At 38.0% G+C, this 26,902-nt stretch overlaps 1 protein-coding gene across 3 annotated transcripts; it reads right to left on the bottom strand.

Annotated features, from left to right (window-relative positions):
- Positions 1–903: 903 nt before the first annotated feature.
- LOC148027792 (histone H4) lies at positions 904–8,184 on the bottom strand. 3 transcript variants are annotated; one of them, XM_087689484.1, is made up of 2 exons: positions 7,791–8,184; positions 904–1,210 (listed from the first exon to the last, which is right to left on the bottom strand). In XM_087689484.1, exon 1 carries the CDS (start codon positions 8,120–8,122, stop codon positions 7,811–7,813), a length of 312 nt encoding a protein of 103 aa, XP_087545610.1. In that variant the 5' UTR covers positions 8,123–8,184; the 3' UTR covers positions 904–1,210; positions 7,791–7,810. The 3 variants fall into 3 exon arrangements, with proteins under 3 accessions (XP_087545610.1, XP_087545608.1, XP_087545609.1); XM_087689482.1 differs by lacking the exon at positions 904–1,210 and adding an exon at positions 1,218–5,003; XM_087689483.1 differs by lacking the exon at positions 904–1,210 and adding an exon at positions 6,909–7,538.
- Between the last annotated feature and the right edge of the window lie 18,718 nt (positions 8,185–26,902).

Raw genomic sequence — 26,902 nt, 5'->3', positions numbered from 1 at the left:
TATCAAGAGATACTAGCTTGATATCAAGCTTGATGTTGCCTGATTTCAAGTGGTCTTCTTGATCTTCAGGTGGACTACTTGAATTTAGATGGGTTGCTCCAAATATTCCTCCTGAGGTTTGACTTTGCTCAAAACTTCAGATTTGAGTGTCAGAGGCTTCAGTTGACTGAGAGGAATGAGAAAATGAAGTGGGGAAAGAGCTTGAGCTTGCTGGCTATGGAGTCTCTATTAAGGTTTGCAAATAAGCCGACTAGTTTTTTGCTTGTAGCAGGAGTTGTAGTTCATCTTTTGAAGAATCCTCTGGTGGTGAGAGAGATCATACAATGGGCTTCAAATGCCCTATACTTGCAAGATGTATCGCGAAGCGCAAAGGTAGATCAAGTTGTACAAACGGAACAAACGCAGTCCTAAACAGCAACCATGAATTTTGGAAATGCTAGAGCATAGAGTGCTCAATGTTGTGAGGTGTTGTAGCAAGAAGTTGCGCCCTGAATTGTTGAACAACTCCTCAGAAGAAATCGTAATGAGATATGGCCTCTATTGTGAGATCCAAGAGCTCAATTGGCTGCATGTCCTATTTGGCTATGGCTGCCAAGCAGGTCAGTGAGAAGGAGTAAGAGATGGAGCTTGAGCTCAAGCTGAGCTAAACGAGAGTGAAATGGAGCTAGAGTAGTGCCACGCCCAACTAAGCTCCGCGATACCATGTCAATAACACAAATCTAGAGCATGGCTGAAGCTATGGAGGATGGAAGATGAATATACAACTCATGATGACATAGACTTAAATAGACTAACTGTTACACAAGTGAATTAGGTTCCAAGCTAGATTAGCTTAGACTCATAAACACAAATTTTATGTAAGATGGACAATGACATTGACAATGACTCAAATTGATTGTTCCATAACCCTGTAACGAGTGTCAACCAAGTACATGCCTTTATAGCTTTTTGGATAGTACCACTCTCTTCACTATGCATATGGGATTCTAAGCATCTCTTCCTAGAGCATACATCATTTGTCTATCTTCTAGCCTCTTCAGGGCATACATCTAGCCTCTATAAGCAAGCATCATTTGCTATTCTCAACAATCTTCAGCTTATATATCCACTTACATGGTGCTCCATGCTTACCTTTAGCCAATCAAACCAACTCCCAAGTTGCATTCTCTATCAAAGAATCCGTTTTGAAGGCTCTCTACAACCTGTCTTCCTGACACAATCAAAAGATGTAAGTGTATCTCTGGGGAGTTGTAAGGACTCTTGTAGGACATCTCAATACCTACTCAACTTAAAGCATTTTCTTTTCCAATTGTCTATTCTACTAAATGTGAGACTATACACTTGATTGTAGCACATACACACATTTTCTTGCCTATCCTAGCCCTACATCATGTGAGACATGTCATGCATGTGTCTCATATGTTAGTTGTCCATCCTCTTAAAATACCACTCTATGTATCTCAACAATATTCGAAGGTTTCTTATGGCATCTAAATCCCATCAATAGTATTCCATCCCTCATGAATCTCCACCCAATAAATGTGCATTTCCACGACTCAGGATTGACCTGAAGCAAGTCCTAAATTATTACTAGAGTCTCATATTAGCATTTTGTAGCATCAACTTGAGGCAACCACTTTGCTATCATCCCTCAAACTAAAGTGGACCATTGTCACACTTGGTTCAAAGAGAGTGAGAAATGAGGGGGAGCGATATTTGTTGACCCCTTAAGCCATAAGGTGTAGTTTCGACTTGGGCTCCATAAAATAGTATAAGTTAGGATCTAGGATGACACACTAGGCCTGTTCAACCCTTCCTAACTTGTCCTAATTTGACATTCAAATTTTCTATGAAAGCCTCTCGACTGATTAAGACCACCCTTCCCTAGGAAAGATATGTCAGGAATGTAACCACTCACTTTCCTCAAGGAGTAGTTTTAGCTTTCTAATTAACCTAACGTAATTCAATGTAACACATAAAAACCAACTTTTAATAATCATCCCATTAAATAATATTCCTTCATGTAAGTTTAAGCACAGACGAAAATAAGTATTGTTCAAATTCATTATCTTTATTCTTATTGCAATTGTTATTCTAGTCCATATCAAGACTCTACCTGAATGCTATTATTTAAAAAACACCAAGTCTGCCTTGAGTTAGCATTAGGGGCTTCTAGGAGATCAATCCCCAAACATTCATTTCAATGTGACAAGCAATATGGTAAGTATACTTGTACATAAGTGTCCTTCTAAGCCATAAACTTACAAGCATAGGTTCTATTGGATTTCGATCGATTTTGGCCTTTCATCTTTAGCTTCGTCAATGAGAGGCCTTTCGTCAGCCTGTTTCATTTCCAATCTAAATAACAAAGATAACCTTTCTGTTCCAAGCATTGACAAACTTTCCTACAAGTTTCAATTTCATGGTCTTAAATCAATACCTATTTTTCTATTAAATAACAAATTCTTATCAATATATTTTGCTAGGAAATTTTCTAGCAAAGAGTTGGCTTAAGAGGTTAATCTCTCTCTCTCTCTCTACTGGTATGAGACCAACATTCCTAGTTATCTTAACTTCCTTTGAGTTGTTATCGCATAAAGGTTTCCTTCCAAAGATGGAAGTTAAACACTAATTTACAAATGATGAATTTCCCTAATCACTCATTTCATCATTGCAATACGAACATCTAAAGTATCTAATCAAGGACTAGAAACCATCAGGAGGGATTATTCCTATTCCTAAGCACCTATACTTTTGTCCATTTACTTGACTCGCAAGGTGTCCACAAGGCTTTTGGCACTCAAGTAGTTGCAATATAAATTGACAAAGCATGGATTAGAAACCATCAGGAGGGATTATTCCTATTCCTAAGCACCTATACTTTTGTCCATTTACTTGACTCGCAAGGTGTCCACAAGCACTCGAGTAGTTGCAATATAAATTGACAAAGCATAAGGAGAATACTTGGATTTGAGTTGATGTGATGGGAAGATTGTTTATACTACTACTTGTCCAACTCTAACATTCTTCTATTTGGGAGCCATATTATGCACGCAAATTGTCCTAGCACGTCGCTTGTCTCACTTCTCCTTTTTGTCTTTTTGAACCTTCAAAGGGCTCATGCATCCTCAAGTTAAGCACTAGAAAATTTTCTCTTAAGCTCTTTGGGATTCTAAGGAATATTCTTTTAAGCTCTTTAGGATTTTGGGGAATATTCTACAAGGAAAAATGAGAGTAAGGCTTCTATTATGAAATTCATGAGGTTACTTTTTTGTTGGGAGGCCACAAGTTGAGCATATAAACTCCAAAATTATCAAAGGTCCGTGCATCAAATTCCTTTCATCGAGACGTTTCCAATAATATATTACATGATAATAATTTTGAGGTCCAATAGCGGATATAGTTATCCATGGGTCTCATTTATCTAATAAAATGATGACATGGCCATTCTTACAAGGCCCAAAAGTGAGGCTAAATTTTCCCTAATGGCTTGTCACGGCAAAAGAATAAGCTCAAAGGAAGTAAAGAGTTTGGCCTAATGGCTTATCATGGCAATAGAAAGTTGGAAGTCACTACATTTCCAACAATTATTGAATTTAAAGTACACAAATGGAACAAAAAGAGTGACTTGTAGAGGGTGAGAAGATCCACGAGTGGTTTGTTCCACAAACCTAAACACGATCCTCTCTCATAGCCTTTATGGCATTGCTCTCTCCCTCTTCTATCATCATGCTTTAAGGCTATTGCAACTCACATAATTAGCCCGATCGTTATCAAAAGATGGAGATGATGTCAATAATAATGACAACTATGACAATGGCATCAATGACAATGACATTGTTGTCAAATTGAAAAGCATTTAGGCTTTATATTTTTATTTTAGCACTAAGATGTTGGCTGCAATGAGGACAATGGTGATGGTGATGTCAAAACAAAGGCATTTAGGCTTTACCTTTTCATTTTAGCTCAAAGGTTTACTACATCAAATATGCTCAATTAAGAGAAATTCATATCATTAGGAAAACTAGAAGAACCATCAAAGTAAGTAAAACTCCAAAGTATGGTAAACAAAGAGGGATGGTATATCAATTAATGATCCTCCAATCTACACCTCAAAGCAATTGTTTAAAATATACCTCAAATTACTCGATGGTAAAGATCATGCAATGATGGTTCGACCATACAAGGGGGTTCCGTAAAAAGCAACGAGAAAATTGCACAAATACCAATTAGTAATTCTTTCTTAATCTTGTACATTGATTATTGGTATGCAATTGACTATCTTATAGTGAATGGAATGCTTGGAAATTATAATTTCACCTTAGCATGATTGTTCTTGGTTGTTAATTAAGGTTGAAAAGTTGCTCTAAAGATTGTACAACTCAATGGAAAAAGAATGATACAATGTCATATCTCCAAGATCTTCATCACAACTCAATTACCTCAAACCAAAAGTACTACTACCTAGAGTATTGAGACTAGCTTCTAAGACAAGTTCATCTATGTAAGGCAAGTTTCCTTCGATGGCATCTTGGACACTAATGGGGCTCTGACCTTGCAAAGTAATCTCCTTAGTCATAAGATGGATAAGAAACCCTCCATGAACCAGATGTATTGGTATTAAGTGGCTCAATCCTAAATACAAGTAACATGGAACCCAAAAAGTGTTGTATTCAATGGCAATGTATTTGTCCTATCAAAGACGAGCTATATAAGCTACACAACAATGTTTTCAAAAAAGCACTTTACCAAAATCAATCTTTTCAATTATATTCATGTACATGCTTAAAGAACATTCAACAAACTTATGTACTAGACTAATTAATTTTTTTTCTATTTATACTGCCAATATAGCATTGAACCTAGTATACATGCCTAAGAAAGTTGCAATCCACTCTTTAAGAAAGTTTTTGTATATATTCACAACATGGTAGATAATTAATTGAAAGCTAAAGACGTTGGATGCATTGATTATAAGCAAGTGGATGGTGGTCTTGATGCCCCTATACAAAAAACGAATGGATCCAATTAGTTCTCCATTTCTACATTATTATACAAGCTAAAGCTAAAATCCAAGCAAACATTGATTTAGGAAGCCAAATGTGGGACAATGTTGCATCAAAAGGGGTAACACTTACGCATCTTTTGTTTCACTCTTTGAACCAATTGTAGAATTAGCTAGTTTCATCTTGGATTGGTCACATAGTGATCCTTCTCTCATGGGCATTAGATTGTTCCAAGGGTGACCACAAAAGTACAAGGTCCCAAGAGTCCTAAGTTGAGCCCTTGAGATTTCACTACGAGGTAGACTCAAAACTCACTTACCTAGATAAGTCCATGAATCCTATGGATTTTAGACTATGATAAAGGTATTAGAGCAACTAATAAACATTTTCTCCTCTAGTCTAGCTAAGAGCATGTATGGCATATCAAGTCAACTACGACCAACCAAAAAACACTTGATGTTAGAAGCATTAAAATTTAGAGGAGTATGATATATGTTATAAAATATCATGATGTCTATCCCACACATTACATGTATGATAGTTATTCTCAATTATTACCCATAGAGATAATTGACCTTAATAAAAAATGAGACTCAAACTTCTTTGTATGCAAATTATAGTACCTCCCACAAAAAATTAGTCCCAAATTTTGTAAAGGTCTAAGACAAAGCTTGTTTAATATACAAAATATCCATGTCCATGAATTTATTAAGGGTAGATTGCAAGCCAATATGCAATGCATAAGAGGACTCTATTTCACACAATACTATATAATAGTTATTCTCAATTATTACCCATAAATAGATATAATCTTGTGTCCTTAATAAAAAAATGAGACCCAAGCTTATTTGTATGCAAATTATAGTACCTTCCACAAAAATTTGAGTCCCAAATTTTGTAAAGGTAGATGTAATCTTGTGTCCTTGTGATAAAAAAAATGAGACCCAAGCTTATTTGTATGCAAATTATAGTACCTTCCACAAAAATTTGAGTCCCAAATTTTGTAAAGGATTGAGATAAGCTTGTTTATTATACAAAATATCCATGTTCATGAATTGATGGTAAATTGCAAGCCAATATGCAATGCAAAAGAGGACTAATAACAAGAGTAAATGGATTGGGCGCTTAGAGCTAGAGTATAACCTACAAGAGTAAATGGATTGGGCACTTGGAGCTAGAGTATGACCTACAAGAATAAATGGATTAAGAACTTGGAGCTAGAGTATGACCTACCTATGTAAGAGGTAACTTGAGCTATTGAGTAACTCTTAAAACAACAAGAGCTTCACAAATGTACCATTGTTATATAAGGGCCATCATTCAATCTAACTATTGAAATACTATTATAACCTCAAATAACTTATATACTAGGCTCAAGATCAAATCATAAACTAACGTCAACCTTATAAATCACATAACTGAACACTCAATGCACTAGCACTTACAAACTCTTGAAACTTGCTATGATTTTCCAAATTTGCATTGCCCATCTCATTTAAACACATATCAACGTCATGTAGTAGCAAGTTCAACATAATTTCATGTCAATAATGCATTTGGACAAATTGGTAGACTTAAACATTTATGCATTAGTTATAGTCAATAATCAACTTAGCATTTCAAGCATTCATTATAGTCAATAATCAACTTAGCATTTCAATTAATTATACTCACACATTACTAAACATTTCAATTGCTTCAACATGTTCATGTTTCCAAAAGCACAAAGTTTGATACTCCACATGCATCCACCATAAAAATCAAAAAGCCATATTAAAAGAGTTTTCCAACAAGTCAATTTCAAAGAACTTAGGAATGCAAGAAATATATTTTAGCAAGTCCTTAAATGGGAAAACTACATTAACAAACAAAATCATATCATACAAAATTTTATTCAACCCATAACAATAACCAACCCAACAATCTTTAGTTTAATCCTCTTTAAAACCATAGGCATATCTATGCACCCACAATCCCCTTATATTTGGGGCGTAAGAACCTAAAATCACACGATTTGATTTCTCTTGAGATGGCGTGAGAATATAGTGATGTTTCATTTGGTAGCTATAGAATTAGATATTCCTTACCCTAAGAATCCCGAGTGTCCAAGGACCAAAGCAAAAGTGAAACTACCATGCGCCTAAAAATTCAATCAAGTCAAAAGCACCGATATTGCTTAGAAATACGAGAAGAGGTGGTGAATGTTCAATCCCACACCTGCCACAATTCAATCGAGACCACACCAGATCAACTGCAGCAGGAAGTGATGGTACCACGATGAACAGGCCAGGACCCACGGTGATGTACCATGATGAGAGCAAAGAGTTACGCAGCTTAAGGTCATTGCTCGCGCAAATTCTGCCCCCCTTAAGGGACCACCACATGCAACTACTCACAAATTAATCGATCACATTCATCACCATCGCTCTTCGGGACAAGGGCTCCGTCCCCAGGCAACACTAGCACTTGCAAGCTAGGAACATTGACCTGAACAACAGCATTCCGAGCAGCATGGAAGGCTCCTGTAAACCCCTACATTACTCACAAAGACCCCACCCGGATCATGGCATTAAACACAATGACATTGCCTATCGAGAGCAGTCATCCACAGAAGAATCACGCGCACAGAGAAAAGTGACAAACAGCAGAATTAAAACCCTAACAGACGAGCGTAACTGGTAAAATATGGTACATAAGGGAACTCCTGATTGCACTACCGCCAGAAAAAGCAAAAGGAACGAGAGACGGAGATTCCCATTAGGAAGGGTGGTGTTTAGAAAACACCTGTGAAGAACGAAGCTTTTTTAACCACCAAAGCCGTAGAGGGTGCGGCCCTGGCGCTTAAGGGCATACACTACATCCATGGCAGTGACGGTCTTACGGCGAGCATGCTCCGTGTAAGTGACGGCATCTCTGATGACATTCTCGAGGAAGATCTTGAGAACACCTCGGGTCTCCTCGTAGATGAGGCCACTGATACGCTTGACGCCGCCCCTCCGGGCGAGTCTGCGGATGGCGGGCTTGGTGATGCCCTGGATATTGTCGCGCAGGACCTTGCGATGCCTCTTGGCCCCTCCCTTACCGAGCCCCTTCCCGCCCTTCCCTCGTCCAGACATCGCCTCTCCTTCTTCGGCTGCTTTCTTCTTCTGCAGGCCCTTTTCCTGTGCCGACCAGAGAACTCGTAAATCAGTAATGATTCTGATTGTGCTTTGCCTTCATTTATAAACGTCTCTGGCCTGCCCTCCGCCGTTGGATCTGTCCATCTATCCCACGGTCATTATCTGCTTTTGTCCGGATCGATCCGCTTCTTTTTCGTCCCGCCCGTCCGATCCCTTCCCCCATCCGACCGTTCCACTTCACAAGTCATTTGAACCATCTGAATGAAACACAACTTAAAGTAACTTGAGGCTTGCACGTGTGTCATTACAAAGTAACCTAGATGGCGGTTCCTCGCCCGATGTAAAGGTGCCTTAGGACTGCGTCAAATTTCACTAGCACCCATCGTGCCTGCAGTACACTATCTCATTATTTATCAATCAACAAGTACGTAAGCACATAAGGCTATTACTAAATTTACCAAACTAAACCTTATTCCTCAAGAATATCAAGCTTACCATACTCCAATTGTTTTCATAGATCCTCACGGCCCTTTGTGTCAATAGTGCTACGACAAGCACATCAGTGTGTCAAGGACTTCATTCATGGCATTGGAACAACTCTTTAGCAATTAATGGCACAACATTACCACCATTCAATAGTTCTCACACATCCTCAAGGCCCTTGTGTCAATAATGCTACCAGCAAAGCACATGAGTGCTAACGATCTCATTTGTGGCATTGAACAACTCTTTAGTGATGGATGGCACAACACAAAAACCCTAAACTCCCAATTATACTTCAATGCACATCCATGAACTTGGTTATCTCATTGCTAACCTTCTTAGAGGAGAGCCTAAGAGCTAATCCAAGTATGAGATAATTTAAACCTCTCATACTATCAAATGTATTCGTGCACACAATTTGTTTATATAAATGGTTTCTTTTTCTTTATGGAATTTGGCAAGCTCATCAATTCAAGCACAATATAGATTATAATCTTAGACTTAGAAACATGCAATTTTTGAAAATATGGAGAAGTTAAGCAAAAAGATAAATTGAATGTCCAAAAGGTGAAGCCAAAGTTGATTACCTAGTGGTTGAAACTTGGGCTCATGATCCTAAGGTTGTGGTTTGGGTCTTGTAGGTTCATCACTTGGTTGGACACCTACATTCACATGGTGCACCAGGTTAAAGGGAATCTTCTCTAACGTGATGCCATGGTTTTCTTTGTCCTTCCAATAGATTTCAAAAATGTCATCAATAATATATTCATGTATCTTGGGTATAAAGTGGGTGGGTTGTCTCTGACAACCTTGGCCCACCATACATATTTTCATCTCAAACAAAGCTACAAGCTTCGCACTATATTTGGCCTTCCTTTAACCTGAACAAGTTTGTAACTACATCTTGCAAGGAGTCCCAATTTCTCTTTGCTAGTTGGGCCAAGGCCTAGACCACCTAGCATATTGTAGTTAACGATGAGTTGCCTCATAAGGCAATGAAGTTTTTTACCAACTTACATTTCATAAGTTTAGAGATAGAAACCTTTGATATTCTTGCAACTTTTGTGATTCCCAAGAGTTTTCTTATTTTACCTAATTTCTCATCTTGCTTTTTCTTAATCTCTAATTGGTTTAGAGTCCATTAGATAACTCTTCTTATGACATTCCAATTTGGTCTCCTTAGAAGATATACATTAGTGGTGTGTTCTAATGTTCTTTTCTTAGTTCTTATGAATCTAGACAACTTTCTGTACTCTCCAACTTATTTTGGAGATTTTAAGGTAGATAAGATATATTATTTTATTTGACCATCCTATTAAGAACTTTTATTATAGTTGCCCTATAATGTTGAACAACTAAGTTATGGGAGTTTGTTAAATGAAGTGGTCCCTCTATGAAGACACCTCTGAGCTTTATGTCATTAGGAAATAAAAAAGTAAGTCCAATTCTAATTGTACAATGAGTGGATCTTAGCCCTTAATGTCTTGATAGGCCTTCTTGTGTTGCAATTTAAGGCTTCACTTTTGAGTCCTTGTGGGGTTTTTATATATGCTCCCTTACATGAATACCTTAGACTCAAGGTAGTCCCAATGATGAAGACTCACATGCACTGAGGTTCTTACAAAGGTTAGGATTGACTCTCTATTCCTCAATGGATTATGGAAGGTTACACTCAAGGAATTGAATGGAAGATTTATTGTAGTCTCACCTGAGGTCCTTGCACTAGGACTACAGTCAACATATTGAGAGTTTGGAGAGTAGAAGTCGAGGAACTATAGATCAAATCTCAGATTTTAAGACTTTAGGTGTTGAAGGGTGCTTTCTCTCGCAAGCCTCTCAAAGTACTGAGGTTCTCAAGCTCTGTGGTTGTGGATGATGTGATAAATAGGTGGAGTATTATGCACTTGAGCTAATACTTATAGGATATCAAGGTATTTAGGTAAGGTTTTGTCCCTCAAGATATTAAGAATAAGGCTTGTATGACCATATTTTGGAGGTGCTAGTCAAGACAATAGGGTATTGTCTATGGTGGGTCTAACTCAAGGCAATCAAAGTACTTGCCTTAAGGCATTTTGGGTCCTTACTCAACTCTTACGGTACTTAGCCATGGATTTCCCAAGGCTTGTGATCAACGAACACTCAAGGTAGTATGTCCTAGGATAAGGGCATTAAGGCACAAACAAGCCATGTACCCAAGCACTCAAGGTGTCCACTCGGGTTATTAACATTATGGTGGGAGAGAGGACTTTTTGCACTCTTGGTAATGAAGTAGGTTTGGCCCACTCAAGGTAATAGTATAATCTAGTCAAGGAACTCAATAAGGGGGGACCTACACTCAAGGCATAGTTCCATCGATGAAGGGATTTGAGGTCTTTGCTTATCTAGGTGACTAGTGGTCTTGGTTCAATACTCAATTTATTAAAATTTATCAAGGTATTCAATGATCATGCTTAGGGTATCACCAATCAATTGAAGTATTCAACAATCAATGTGCTTGTGTGAATGCCTCATGTCAAGATATTAAGGGTAATTTTCAACAATCAAGGTATTGGATCATGTAATTGAGGTATTAAGAGGAGCTAAGGGCCAAGGTATTGTTTCAGACCAAAAGAGATATTATCTGATTGGTTGACGTAATTAAGACTTCAGATTTAGTTGATTTAGTTCAAGGAATGTGAGAAGAACTCAATCAAGGTGATCAATGATTACCTTGACTAATAACGCCTTGCTTGAGAGGTGTAGGCAATTGGGCTAATAACCACTTGAGATGATGGCCACCTCAATCAAGGTATTGATAGGGGCTCAATCAAGAATGATTTGACATATTAAGTGAGTACTCAATTGAGGTACTTTTCAATACTCCAGTTCTGGTATTCAAGAGGAATCAAAGGTATCAACCACTCAAGGGGATGAGAAGGGTATCAACCAAGATAATATGCTCAAAGCACTTAAGATTAGTCATTGAATTTGAGGTTCGAGATCAAGGTAATGTACTACTACAATTGAAACAATCAAGGTATCAACTTGAGGTGATAAGGTAAAGTTAGTTGAGGTAGTTACAACTCACTAGCTCAATCAAGGCATTGTTAGACAACATGATATACTTGAGGCAATGATGATCATAATCATGGATTTGAAGGTGCATGCAACCATAGTATTGGCAAAGACTTGGGAGGTATTGGACACGAGATATTGGAGTTCGGAAAGAAGATGTATGTGTTTTCAAATGGAAAAACATTAAAAATACTTGGGGTATTATGGAAGCCACTTTCGAAGAAAAGTAAGTGCAAAGATAATGTAGAGGCCAACAAATGGCTCTAAAAACAATGTCCATGGTGTATTTGAGTGATTGGGAACATACTAGATGGTATACTCAACGTGCATCACCCCTCGAGATATTGAATCCCTCAAGTTTTGTCTTTGGTAGTTGAAAACTTTTAACAAGGATTATGTGACCAAATAAGATCTTTAGACAAGTCTATGCTACCAAACATAGTGGATGTTCAATTTTAGCTTCTAGGATCCTATTGATTGCATAAAGGTGTATCCAATTACGCACTCGAGGTATTCCCTAGTGCAATAACTAGAATTTAGCCAATTATATACTTTGTTAGTCTTTTGGAGATTAAGAAGATGGAAATACAATGCCCTTAGACTAGTTTGCAATGGGTAATAAGATCGAGAGGGGGCAACTCTTGTAAAGGGATGTTCCAAATGGATGAGAAGGTTGGCCAAGCTACAAACTCAAGGTACTCCTACTTATGTACATTGAGTATGGATGCTTTTTGGAGGTCCAAAGGCTCTTTTATGAAGGTAATGCAAGCTAACAAATGCCCTTTGACAAGTCTATGATAGGCAAATATAGTGGGTGTTCAGCTTTAACGTTTAAGCGTCTTCCAATTGCATGAAAGCTAGTAAAATGCTCACGATCAAGGTATTCCAAGAAAAAATACATTGAGTATGGATGCTTTGAGCTCCTTTGAAGGCTTTGAAGAACAAAACAATGCAAGATGATCTACGATGTGCAATACAAGTTTCAAGCAGTATGCAAGTTTTGAAATAAGGATATGAAGTTGAGTTGATGTAAAAAATATCTCATTTTGCTGCTTTTTGGAGGTTCCTTTTCCAAACAATTGGGTTGTTGCAAGAGTAAATTCAAGTGAGCAAGTGCTCTTTGAATAGGTGATGACTTGGAGGTCTTTGACCAAGTCAAAATGCTATAAATGGGTACAATAAAGGTATCAAGTTGGAACATCTCAAGTTTGTAGGATTTTGGTGGCTCTAAACGAGAAAATTCACAACTACTCATACTCAATGTTTGAAATGCTTATAATGTATCCATATAATGTCTAGTCTAATACTTAAGCAATCAAGCCTTGAGCTTGACATCCCCCCTCCATATGCCACTTGATTTCATGGTCATGGATACTTCTTTGGGTTGTGGATAATGTTAGGGATATCAAAAAAATCAAGCACAGGTCAATATTCAACAAACAATGCCACTACATAATGTTGATGGTGCCTACAATGCAATGAGTTACAAGGGAAGCATGCCATGGGTAGGTAGAGTCAACGTTATGGGATGAGATACCTTCAATGTGAAACCTTAAGCTTGCTACATTCAATGATGGCTTTACTATGATGCATACTTGTGACATAACCCACATGAACCATGAGAACTTGAATGCAAGTGGAAAGTATGATAAAAATTAAGTGCAAATCCTATCAAAATACATCATGAGTGTCATCCAAGAGGGAGGAAGGTATTTCAATGGAATCTAATGCATACAACTCCCAATGAACTATGTAAATGTAGGGAAAAGTAAGACTTTGCATCAACAATGCTCTCCAAGTAAGAAACAAAAGTGAGTGAATAACAATGCTCTCTCATCCTGAAAATGAGAGATTTTTGATTTCCCATGCAAGGGGCAGCATGCATACAAGAGTTCTCTACGAGCAAGTAATCTTAAAGCTCTTCCAATCCATGCAAAGTAAACAATAGATTGGAATGCATACTATTTCTCTACACTAGATAATTATTATTTTAGAACTATTTCATTTTATTTTTCTCAAGCCAATGGAATCTAACATACTCTTTTCTTATCTCTAATATTTGCTCTTCCTACTCTACTTTTCCCATTCCATCAAACTAGCTCCCTTCCAATTTGGCCTTCCTAAAGCAGTCATATATGTGGCTTGGTAAGGCCCTCAAATCCAACACAATGGTGTGTGGCTCAAAGCCCTCCTAGTCTAACACAATGGTGTTAGCACAAAGAAACCAAGAGAATCCATAAGGAAGGCCAAATTTTAATGTTGCGTTTAGTAAGAATAGATATATTGGAAGTATAGAGAGATTTCACCTAAAGGTGTCCTTGGCTAAACACCCCAACTAGAAAATAACACATTAAAAGCAAAAAGGGATCCTCACTATAGTTACCATCACCAAAGGCCAAGAGCCAAGATCTCATACCAACTACGATGAATCAAGCTCAAACTAACATTTACTCTAGGTAATAACTAATTCAACAAGTCGATAGAGAATGTGGTCTAACTTCCACAAGCCCAACTGGACCATCAACCTATTTTAATGCTTTATTATTGAGCAAGTTTTATCATTAAGGTATAGAATAAAAAGTGTAAAATTTTATATATTTGTATGTCCCATTAAAAAAGTTCATCCTAGTCATTGTAAGTTTGAAAAATCCCCTCACATTATGAGTCTAAGTGTTTGCCAAGTATGCTATCGCATAACATGATAATACATTCTTAAAGTCGACCTATGTTCTATTTATGTGCCTTCCAAGGTCACATTTACTTACCAATTTGACTTAGCCCTCAAGCTGCCAAGGAACTAGAAAAGTATAGAGTCAACACCAATCATTATAGCTTCATAGAGCAATTTGAGCAAGAGTGTCAAACTAAGTGCCTACAAGTGAGAGAAAGGATAACTATATTTAGGATAAATAGATAGAATTACTTTACAATCTTGAAGTGGTAGAGAAGGCTAGCTTCTCCATTTTTAAAAAAATATCCATAAAGTGCTTCTCTAAATCCCAAGGAATTCACTATATGTATACCCTCTACATCACATGCGTTCAAGGCCTATTTATAAATATCCTTATTTGCAAATATTCCCTTAACAAAACATAACCCTTTTCTATTCAATCTGTAAGTAACCCCTTTATATAGGACCCTTCTATATGTAAAAAATATGTAAAAATGATATTTTAAAAATCCATTATGTTGACCCACGTGACACATATATATATTTATGACTAACCTCTTGGGGCTCTAAAGCTAGTTATATGGACAACTTCATAGTCACACTCATGAATACTTTGAACATAGCACATAAAGCGAATGAAGCCATTAGAGATTATGTGGCTAGTGTTTGAGCTCTTTATAAAAGAATACCTATGTAGAGTGATTTGCACAAAAGGCTTTAGGTAAAATCTTTATTGACAAGATCAAAGATGGTGAGAATTATACAAGGCTATAGCTTTGGCCTTGGATAAGTCCAACTTGAAAAAAATGTTTGAGGAAATGCTATGCATATATGATTTGCTTAAAGAAAGGAGTCAGAGGAAAGCCCAAATCTGCAACTTAATTAGTCTACTTAACAACAAGGGAAAGGAGAAAGAAGCAAGTCTATCGAATTCTTGGGTGATTTCAAATAAGAGATAACAAGGATAATAATAAACCTTAAGCCTAGGAAAACCTATATATCCCATGTTTAATGCATCCATTATGGTGGCAATCAACTAGCTTAAGAATGCCCAAAGGTTAGGAGTAGAATTTATAGCAATTGCAAATGGCATGGCCATGACACAACCATTTGTAAAGCACTGAGGAGGTCACTATATTCAATCTTTATGCCAATCATCCATATTGAATGAGTAAGTGACTCCTTTACAAACAAGGAGCCCCATTAGCACTACCTACTCCTCTTAGTCAAAAGCCCATAACATCTACGAGTTGATGTTAATCCATCAAGAATACCAAGGCTACCTAGCTTGATCATAACCTATCCTTCAAGTAGCACTCTTGCACATTATGTGGAGAAACCTCTCAAAGAAGAATATTACAAGAACCTTTATATCACTTATGATGAAGAGGGTAATACATGTGCAATAGACTACACACACATCCTAGAGATTGTCATAGCACAAAGATGTGGTGGAGGAATGATGCAACCTAGAGATGAAATTGCATGTTGGTGTTACAAAAACTTAGGCATGCACATCAAAATTGTCTAAAAGTAAGACACAAGTAGAGAAAACAAGGTGGAACAAACATGCCCAAAGCAATACCCTTGATTCTACTCCCCTTGCATGTCATGACAAGAGCTCAGAGCATGAGCCTTCTTGGACCATCAATGATGGACAAATCTCAAGTTCAAAAAAGGAAAACAAGAAGAAAGCCAAAAGCAAAGAAAAACAAACAAGACCATATTAAATAGTGAAATTGCAACCACTTTCCTCAGATAAGACGGGCATACCTAAATGCCCACAAGGGTGGGTGCCTCCCGTCTCAAAAGATTAGCCAAGAGAGTGACCACAAGCCATAGTGACTTTTTATGTATGTACGAATAGGAAAGCTTGCAAGTTGAATGAAAAACAAAGCTTATTGCATTGGGGCCTCCTCTTGCATTGACCTTACCAAGGAGGACGACCTGCAAGAGCCCAAAATTTCTTGAACACACCATGTGAAGATAGGTGTCCAACCAAATGATGTGCTTGATGAGACTTGAACTCATAGCCTTACAATTATGAGTCCAAGTGATAATTGCTATGCTATCACCTTTGGGATGAAAGGAGGATGAAATTCTAATCACTTTTTCCTTAAGTAAACCTATCTCAAATGCGGAGAGTGCTACATTATCATCCAAGACTATCTAAGAGGGCACAAGTAGGAGAGTATCATGAACCCAAACATCAATTAGAGATTATTCATAATGTGAAAGAGTGGGTCAAGGATCCAAAGAGAGTTTTTACACCAAGAATTGATGTTATACTAAAATGCTCCAAGAATGTTGACCACTGCTCATTTGCCAACCCCAATAAGGTTAAGAATCATTGGAAGATACCCAAGAAATGCTTCAAACTAGAAATGCATGAGAAAATGAAAACTTTGAGTTCCAAGCATCCCTATCAACTTTTATTAGTGTGGTAGCCTTTGTAAATGTAAGGTATTTTCTTGTAAACCAAAAGAGATTCAAACTCTGAACTACTAGCAAGTGCTCTTCTTATTAAGTTATTGGTTTGGGTGTAAGGATCTCCTTAGTGAGGTTCCTTCTACTCACACTTAGGATATGGTTGGTAAAAATGTAAGAAATACAAACATACCATGTGTTCACTTTATCATTTTCTAAGGTGGGTGCTTTGGGATGGGTTCAAAAATTGATTGCTGGGGATAAAGGAGCTTGTGCCTATGATGTCCTATATTTACTTCACACACCTGACTGCACACCTGTACACTATAGTGGCAGGCACCCATCATTGTCACTTTATTCTTTATTCTTTTAATGACTATTGAATAAGGGAAGGCCAATCACACATTGTGATTGTTGGAGTTCCCACATGAAGTGTCTCTCTCTCTTGCTCTCTTGCTCCATCCGCCATAGCTCTTGCTTTTCTCTTGCTTCCATTTTTGTGCTTCCACTCAAGGTCTACCTTTCAACTGGTTTTAGAGCTAACCATTCAAGTAGCCTTCTTTATCCTTTGCTTCAACCCAGATACAAAGCTTCAACTTAAGATTTCATCATCCATTGTTTCTTCCTTCCAAGGCATGCATTGAGTCTTTCCTTCTCCTAGCTTATTCCAACTTATTGAGGAGCTTCCAAGGTTTAGGTGAGCCTTGTTGAGTGCTTATTGAGTTGAGAAGCAACCATTCTATCCATTTTAGGTGGATATAGAGTATGCTTTAGAAGTCATGGACAACTATGGTAGCTTGATAATACTTTTGTATTTTGGCCATAACTTTTGTGTACGGTATCAGATTCAAGCATTCTATAGCTATCTGTCCATTCAACAAGTGTCATGCCTGTCTCATGTCTAGTTTTCAATTCTCTGTTTCACACAAAGTAAAAGAATTTTGGCTTAAATAGCAAATAATGAGCTCCGTTATGCATAATTTAATGCCTCAGTGATACTATTTTGGTGCTTGGATGTTATGATTATGCTTTAGGATGCTACTTGGATTGTTTAGATCTTGATTTTCTCACTTTGATGGAGATTCATTGCTATAATAATAGCTTGGATAGTAAGCTATTAATAATAACTCTACACTCTTAAAGTCTACATGCTCTATGAGTATGCTACATGTCTACAGTGATGTCTAGCATTGATGTATGAGCCTAGATATGGTTATGAAATGCTTTGGCACTTAGATTTGAGCTAAATTTGATGTAATTGGGATTTTCTTAATTGCTTTGAGATTTCTTACTTACTCACTTACGAGTATTTAAAGCTTCATTTGACATCTATGCTCTTGGATATGCTTGTGATGCGCTTGGGCTTTCTAAATGCTTTGATGCATACATCTTGAGCTTTGCTTTCTCACTTTGCATTTTTAGATTCTTTTTTAGTGGTGGGAGACATTTGTACTTACTTGGTAGAGCTTGGGTCTTTGAGATAGTGGGACCTTGGTTTATGTATATGCTCTCTTGCATACTATTAGATGCAATTACCTCTACTTATGGGTTGATTTGATTCCATAGTGGGATTCCACTCAGGCTCTATGTTTCAATTGGTATTAGAGCTCAGCATTCAAGGAGCTTCTTCATCCTTTGCTTCAGCCCAAATTCAAAGCTTCAGCTCAAGGTTTCATGATAACCATTATTTCTTCCTCTCGAGGTATGTATTGAGTCTTCCCTTCTCTTGACTTGTTCCAGCTTACCTAGCTTATCAAGGAGCTTCTCGGGGCTTAGTTGAGCCTTGCTAAGTGCTTATTAGGTTGAGGGATATCCATTCTATCCATTTTGAGTGGATACAAAGCATGTTGTAGAAGTTGTTGACAGCCATGGCAACATGACAGCATTGTTGTATTTTGGCCATAACTTTTACATATTGTATCAGATTTAGGCGTTCTATAGCTAAAAACAAAGAGAATGATAAGAGATCTATATTTTTATACTCACGAAGTTGATTTTTTATAGGTTTCTATTCTATGTATCATGCAAAATAAAATAGTTCTAGTTTGGACAACAAATAGTAGATTCTTTAATGCATGTTTGATGCTACATAATGCTATTTTGGTGCTCGGATGGTATGGTTATGCTATTGGGATGCTATTTGGATCATTTAGAGCTTGATTAACTCAATTTTGTAGATGGTTATTTTTTTCATAATAGTTTGGACAACAAGCATACAATAGTGAGCTTCATGCTTTGAATGTCTATTGTGCCTACATGATGGTATGTTAGGTATGCTACATAATTAGGTGATGTTTAACAATGATCTATGAGCCCAAATAAGATTATGATATGATTTGACACTTGGATTCAAGCTACATTTGATGTGCTTGGGCCTTGTCAATTGATTTGAGCTTTTATGCTTACTCACATACAGATATTGAAGCTCCATTTGACACTTATGCTCTATATGTCTGGAGCTTTACTTGCTCATTTTGCATTCTGATTTTGCTTCCGATGGGGGACAATTGTACATACTTGGCAGAGCTTGGTTCTTTGAGATAATGGGACTCTTAGTTTATGTATATGCTCTCTTGCATGCTATTGGACATAGTTACCTCCAGTAGTGGGCTGATTTGATCCTATATGCTTTGGATACCAACACTTATATCTTTCAACAGTTTGTCCATGATGTATATGCTTTTTGGATATATGGATTATTGAAAATTTGGTATTGTTGGTCTATACTTAGTCACTGCTAGTTGCATTCTTTGTATCTTGATTGCTACTTGGATATTCCTAGCAGTTGGGAGCTTGTCTTCTTGACTATTTTCCATAGTTGGATTGACATATACAATTGTTTTTACTTCAACATTGCTATAATTACAAATTTTTAGCATTGTCTTAGAGAGTAGACATTGTACTTTGGTAGCCTATTGTTTATAGTTGGTGGACAACTCTATACATTGGTATTCCCTCCTATTTTGCCCTTGTTTTGACTGAGTTTTTGGGGCTAATTTACAATCATTTACAGTGGCCTATTCTCTTAAAATTTGCACTGGTATACTATCATTGTGGTCGGTTCTTCAAATGATTGTGCTATTTTTAATCTTGAAAAGCTTAATGACGCAAACTTTACCTATTGGAAGATGCATATATGGCAAGTACTGGCTCAAAAGAAGCAAGCTAGGCCTTTGAAAACCAAGAGTGTAAAGCCTGAAGGCATTGATAAAGATACTTGGGATGAGTTGGATGAGCTATCTAAATCTACTCTTATATTCTCATTGTCTAAACATGTTTATTTCAATGTTGTGGCACCTGAGGATAATGCTTGGTAGTTATGGGAAAGGATAAGTAGTTTTTATGATAAGCAAAGTTCTACTTCATATATATATTAGTTGAAATAGTTCATGGACTTTTGCATGATGGAAAGGACTAGTGTGTCCATGCATTTGAATGAGTTTCACTCAATTTCTAGCTAATTGAATTCATAGGGCATTGAGTTCAAGGATAATCTCCCTCCCTTGGTCTTGCTTGTGATCCTTTCGAAGTCGTGGGGCACTTTTCATGCTACCATGTATGCTAATATGCTCAAGGATAGTTTGAAACTCCAAGATGTTAAGGTTGCCTTACTCACAGAGAAGATAAATAGAAATAATGTGGATGTAACTCGTACTTCTCATGCATTGATTATTAGGGGCAAACATGATGGTAAGAATGGTAATGATTGTTGTGGTAGAGACTCATAGAGGTCTCAATTTCAAGGGTAGTCTCACAGTAAGCCCCATGGTCGTAGGGCCTCTAATAGAGGTCTTAGTTTCATGGGTAGTCTCACAATAAGTCCCATGGTCATAAGGCCTCTCTTATATATCATTATTGTGGGAAGCATGGTCATATTAGGCCATAGGGCCATAAGATACATGATGATAAGTGCAAGCAGAAAGGCAAGGGCAAAGTGCTAAATAAGTCTGATGATCATAACATTGTTCCTAGTAAGTCTAGTGTGACATTGTTCCTGGTAAGCCTAGCATAAAATTTGAGGAGATAAATGCCTTGGAGGTTGAGCTTGATGATGATTACATCTTGACAGCTTCTTCTCTTGATGCTAGTCAATTAGTTGATACCTTGTCCACTTTTTCTTAGTGTTGGTTGCTTGATATAGGGGCTTCTTTTCATGGTATCCCACCTAAGGATTGGTTTCATTCCTATCACATCATGACAGGTTTTGTGAGATTAGAAAATGACTTGGCATTGGATACTATTGGCATTGGTGATGTTAGAATGTAGTTTGCTTCAATGGTACTTTTGTTTTGTATAATGTACGCCATGTTTGGCTTTGACCAAAAGCTTATTATTTGCTAGATAGTTGGATGATGCAAGGTTTCATGTATCTTTTGGTGATTCCACATGTAAGATCACACGTGGGAATCTTATCTTTGCTCGAGGTGCCAAGACTGGTACCCTCTATCCCTTGTTTGTATCTAGATCTATTGACCATGTTTTGGTTGTGGTGAGGCTGACATACCACATGTATTATAGTATTGTTATTGCACGGGATTCGCGCAGGGGTTCATGAAAATTGCTCGCTGTAGGGATGCTTTGAGATGGGAGAACTCAATAAAATAAAACTTATCCAGAAGAATTTTGAATGAGAAAACAAATTCTGGAATAAAGATATAAGCAAGATACAAGTTCAAAAAACTTTTGGATTAGATCAAAAGACAAGGTTGAATTCTCAAACTGAGAGAGAAGAGAAGAAGGTGAAATGTCAGATTTTGAGGAGATTTTCGAGGAAGGCAAGGAGCATCAAGGCTCGAACTCAAGCCACTCTATGGAATAGGTGACTCGATGGTAATGGCGGAAACTTTTTCGTAGGCGAGGGGCTTAAAGCTTGACCTCAAGCCTTCACTTTTGAATTCGATGGCAAACTTTGAAGAAGTTCCATCTCAAGCCTACACTCTTGAATTCGAAGTGAGATCTTCAAGGAGACGAGGGCCGATTCAAGTTCAACCTCTAGCCTCTCTCCCTTGATTTGATGGCCAATTTTGAAGAAGCCTAGATCTTCAATGAGGTGCAGAGCTCAAGCTCATACTCAAGCTACCCCCATGTAAGGTCTTCAGGGAGGCAAGGAGCGATAGAGCCTCTCTTACATGGTCTTCTTGGAGAGATCAAGGAGAGTGTGTAAAACCCCTCATACTCCTCCTGTTATATAGATTTTTCTTCCCCAAGGTTAAGAGGCTTTTTATCCTTGTTTGTTTTAAAGCTAGCTTTTAAAGCTTTAAACGTGTAAAAAAAAAAACAAACGATAGGCTTAAAGCTTTTAAGCTTTAAGTGACTAAAGCTTTTTAAAGCTTTAATAATATTCCTTTTCGCCACCTGCACGCGTCTTCCGGAAGCCTGGAAGCCTGGCAGTAGCATAGACATCGCCGGAAGCGATGACCTCTATGTGGGCATCACAGAGGCAAAGCTTTCCATGGCTGTCTGGCAGAATCATCACATCTTTGCGCGCAGGGATGATCCAGATCCAGCTCTACTCTATTATTTCTGCTCTACATGAAGGCGAGATGTTGCCGCTGTGACACCATAATAGGCACCGTTCGAGAAGGTGGTGTAGCTGCAGTCGCCTCCTTTCATGTCGACTGGTCGACTGATGATTATCTGCCCCCCTCATGCACTTTTGCTAACTATTCTGACGCGAATGTCAGGCACTAACCAGCTTGAGATAAGTTCCTCTTTTGTCCCTTTCTTACCTGCAAAACTGTTATCCAAATCACCGCGCTTGCCAGGCTTTATACTTTCCTTCTCCATTGAACCTCTGGTCCTCTTAGCTCTACTCTCGAGTCTCCCCTCCATGCCCATGCCTATCCCTCCTCTCTCTATCTCGTCCTTTCCATATCTCTGTCTGTCTGTCTGTCTCTCTCTCTCTCTCTCTCTAACTCTCTCTATCTTTGTCATCACTTCTGCTCGCATGTCTCTCCTCATCGTTTGCCTTACTGCTTCGATCTCTTCCAAGTTCCATGGTGTCTAGAATCATCATCTTCCATTTTACTCCTTTCCTGAAGATGATCACCTCGATTTTTCTGTTGCCGAGTTTCCGATCTGTCGCCATGTTTCACACCACTTGAAATTTGTTTCCTGGTACTTTTTGTCTTCTTGTTTTTCCTAAATTCTTGTACATGAGCTTTCTTATCATTGACATATTCTGTCTGCCTGTGCTGCCTGTCATAGTCAACCCTTTCCAGAGTTAATTCCTTAAGTTTCTGCACAGCTTTCTCCTCATCTGAAGATCCTATCTTTGCTAATTCTTCTTGTTTTACAGAAACTCTCTCCCCTCCTTGCAGAATGTCAACTGCCTTGAGCTTTAACTGTCTGCCCTCTCAGTCCTGCATGTGCCCCAACAACAATACACATAACCTTGCCCATACTGGGCCCTTTGTCTTTGGTCTCCCCAGGCTTGATACACTTTTTCTCTTGCTCAGCCTTGGGAGCAGGAACAGGACCAAGGCCTTCACACCCCTCTCTTGCCATTATCATTCCTTTCCAAATCGAATTCCAGGTTATATTTTATCAGCGAGCTGCAAAGCTGATACTTAATCAATGAGCACTTTGAGTGCATTGCCAGCAGACCTTGCTGCATCCTCTAGTGTTATAAGAGCAGCCAGGAATGCTACTAATGCCATAATTGGATTGCCAAATTCACTGATTCCAATAGTCTTTTCTAAGCTATGAAGGCCTACCAATTGAGTTGCTGCAATAAGGGCACTCCTTGCAGTAGAATTTTGATCTTGCAGGTCATCATCACATATGACATCTTCATGTTTAGTGTTTTCAGAAGTCAAAGTTTGATCTTCGGGAAACTCTTGATGTATTACCTCAACTGATTGAACCTTTGAAGTTCCATCTTGATCACCACTTTGAGTAACAATGTTTGCAGTCGAATCAGTTACATGTAACACAATATTAGTGAGTTTGCCAAATCTCCCAATTCCCATTTTTTGAATACTAAATAGGCGGCACCCAGATAACATGTCCATAAGTTTCTCAAAACCATATGATGTGACCTATCATTGGAAAGCACTTGAAAAATGGAATCTATTGAGCTATAGAGCGCTCGATTTAGAGTTATAATGTTCAAGTTATGACAAATCCAAAGATTTGACCACGTGTTCCAAACTTATGGGAAATTCCCATATTCCCCAATATGGTGTTATGTAGTATATTGGAGAGATTTGCAAATGTTTCTTTGTCATCAAGAAAAGGATCCTCAATAGGAAACCTAAAAAAATTGAAGTATGCATTGAGCTACCACATGAACATCGAGTTTGACTTTCTCTTGGAGCTAATTTCTTTTCGACTGTTGGGTTTGCAGTAATGGACTCAAACAGTCTTTCTCTAGCCGTTGTTGCCAAGATCTAGAGTAGACATGTTCTCGCTTATATGAGAGGCATGCTCCATGAGTTTGCTTGGTTACTTTAGCATTGCTTTCTATTGTGTCCAGTCTTCGTGTAGTTCATGGGCTTATCTTTATAATAGCAAGCAACAACTTCATGTCATGTTCTCAATGGGTAGAAGTGGCTTTGTTACTATTTTCCTTGAATGGTGGTTTCCTAGAGTAGAGAATCACTTTTAGTATAGTCTTCTCAACATGCAAAATCCATGTTTCTCAATGTCTTTGAGCCTTCAAAAATAGATACCTTCTTATGAACTAGTTTTTTCATGATTGTGCCCTAACAAAAAATATGCTTTTGGAAGAGAATTTCATGCCCAATCATTCATGCGGTTTGCAAATTAAAACCATATAATGCATTCATTCAAATGATGCTTCCACAAAAAAATCATGACTACATTGAAAAAATGGTGCCTAGCCTAACTACTTGTGCTCGTGCATCATGCAAACAAAAAGACACACACAATGGAAAATAAATTTCTAAAGACATTGACTAATGTTTTCAAATTCTTGGCAAAAAACTCCACCCTCAGGTTCACAGTGGTGGATTCACAGTGTCACAACATCCCCTCCCTCCAAACCTACACATCCTCCGGATGGGCCACATCTATCCATCCTCATCACCGCCAAGCTTGACAATTAATGCAATCTCCTCATCTTCTACAAAATTATCTAAAATTTCTACATCCTTATCAACATCATCTCCTAGTTTAGGTTCATCATAAATCTCATCGTCCAACTTCTCAACTGCATAGGCTGTATCATCTCTTCTCTTGAATAATTTGATTCTCTTTCTTGCAAATCAGAATCCGCAAGGCCGTGCCATCAAGCTCTACTAAGAAATACGCAGCATTGTCATGGACATGCTGCACCAAATAAGGCCCAAACCATTGTCTCAAAACCTTACGGATAGCACTATACTGGTTGTCTAGACTGCTGCCATAGACCAACACCCAATCTCCCTCCTCAATCTCTTTAGGTCTCAATTTGTGTCTACTATCAAAATGGTCTTTGTTGTGAATTCTGACCTCTTTGAGCTTTTGAATGGCTCTCTCAATATCTTCTAATCTCCTCTCTAATTGATGAATACGAAGAGCCAAAAGATCCTCTCTAGTCATCTCTTCTTGATGCCATGGTAAAGCACTCCAAGTAAGTGTGCAAGGCTTTGTAGGCACGACTCACTCCTGCCCATACATAAACTCAATTGGCATATATCTTGTAGTCACACTGTGAGTAGTGCGATCAACCCATAAGGCGTAAGACAACAACTTAGGCCACTCTCTGACTCGTCCACTACATGCTTTGGCCAAGGCTTTCACAATTGGCAGATGACCTCTTTTACTCTTTCTGTTGCCTTCTGGATTATATGCTGAAGTCAAAGTAAATTTAATGCCAAGGCGAGAGAAAAACTCCCTAGCCTCATCGACATCGAACTCACCTCTATTTGCAGTAATTTTCCCAATGCATCCATACTTGCAAATAACATCCTCCAACAAAAACTTACAAACCACTGAAGTAGATTTCGTCCTCAATGCTCTTCATTCCACTTGATTTGTGATATCTTCGCCTGCCAAAATAATATAACGCATTTGCCATAATCCAACATGCATAGTAATCAAATCAAGAACCCATTGGTAGTGAATACATAGAACACAATGTTAGTGAGTTTGGGAATCTCCCAATTCTTATTTTTGAATACAAAAAATATGACACTCGAATAACATGCCCATAAGTTTCTCAAAACCATATAATGTGACCTATCATTGGAAAGCACTTGAAAAATGGAATCTATTGAGCTATAGAGCGCTCGATTTGGAGTTATAGTGTTCAAGTTATCGCAAATCCAAATATTTGACCACGTGTCCCAAACTTATGAAAAATTCCCATATTCCCCAACATGGTGTTATAGCGGGTAGGTAGGATGAAGCTCATCTTTATGTCTTACTGAAGAAAACAACAGACAATTAGTGCATGTCTCAACAAACTATGAGATATCTCTATACATGCCTCTCCATCAGTAGCGCTCTTTAATCTTCTCATAGGTCGCCCAAACAACTTGATGTCCAGCCCAAAGACTTTCATGAAATTCTTTCATGATCCGCACCTGTGAAACTCTGTCACATACAACTCTCAATGGTTTTCCTCCTCATTTTCGTGGATGCTTCCAAAGTAGCCCACTTCACAAGAAGAAACCATAAGCTTTTCTCTTGATCTTTTTGAAGTCTACATTAGTCCATCCATCCTGTCTAGACATGGTACTCAAATAACGACCAATATGTAAATACTCTCTTGTATATAAAGACTCATCAAATCTTTCCGAAGCAGATACATGACAAATATGATCATTATGCATGGCTGAAAGATTAGCCCCATCATCAACATCATCAATTGAAGAAAAATCCATATCATCATACCTCGCTCATAAAAGCATATCAACTACTGGGTTGTCTTTACTTGCTATGTGCCTGAACTCATGATTCATGGATTTTATGTACCCAATCCACCTAAGTATGGCAATATGTGGAGTAGAACAACTTGTGATCATACCTAGAAGAGGAAAACAATCAATCTCAACCACCACAATAGTACCAATGAAGTACTCTTTATCATTCTTGAGAGCCGTGACAACTCCCAAGAGCTCCCTCTTAATCTGTGGATACCTGCATTGCCGCTCATTTAGGACTTTCGTCCCAAACCGAATAGCATACCTATTCCC

The sequence above is a fragment of the Lygodium microphyllum genome, chromosome 12 (genome assembly GCF_053477565.2).
Source record: "Lygodium microphyllum isolate KBCC chromosome 12, Lygodium_microphyllum_v1.1.10, whole genome shotgun sequence".
Classification (NCBI taxonomy): Eukaryota; Viridiplantae; Streptophyta; class Polypodiopsida; order Schizaeales; family Lygodiaceae; genus Lygodium; species Lygodium microphyllum.
This window is presented reverse-complemented; position numbering and strand designations above follow the sequence as displayed.

Coding starts and splice junctions, on each gene's coding strand:
- LOC148027792 (XM_087689484.1), bottom strand. CDS start 8,122: ATGTCTGGACGAGGGAAGGGCGGGAAGGGGCTCGGTAAGGGAGGGGCC.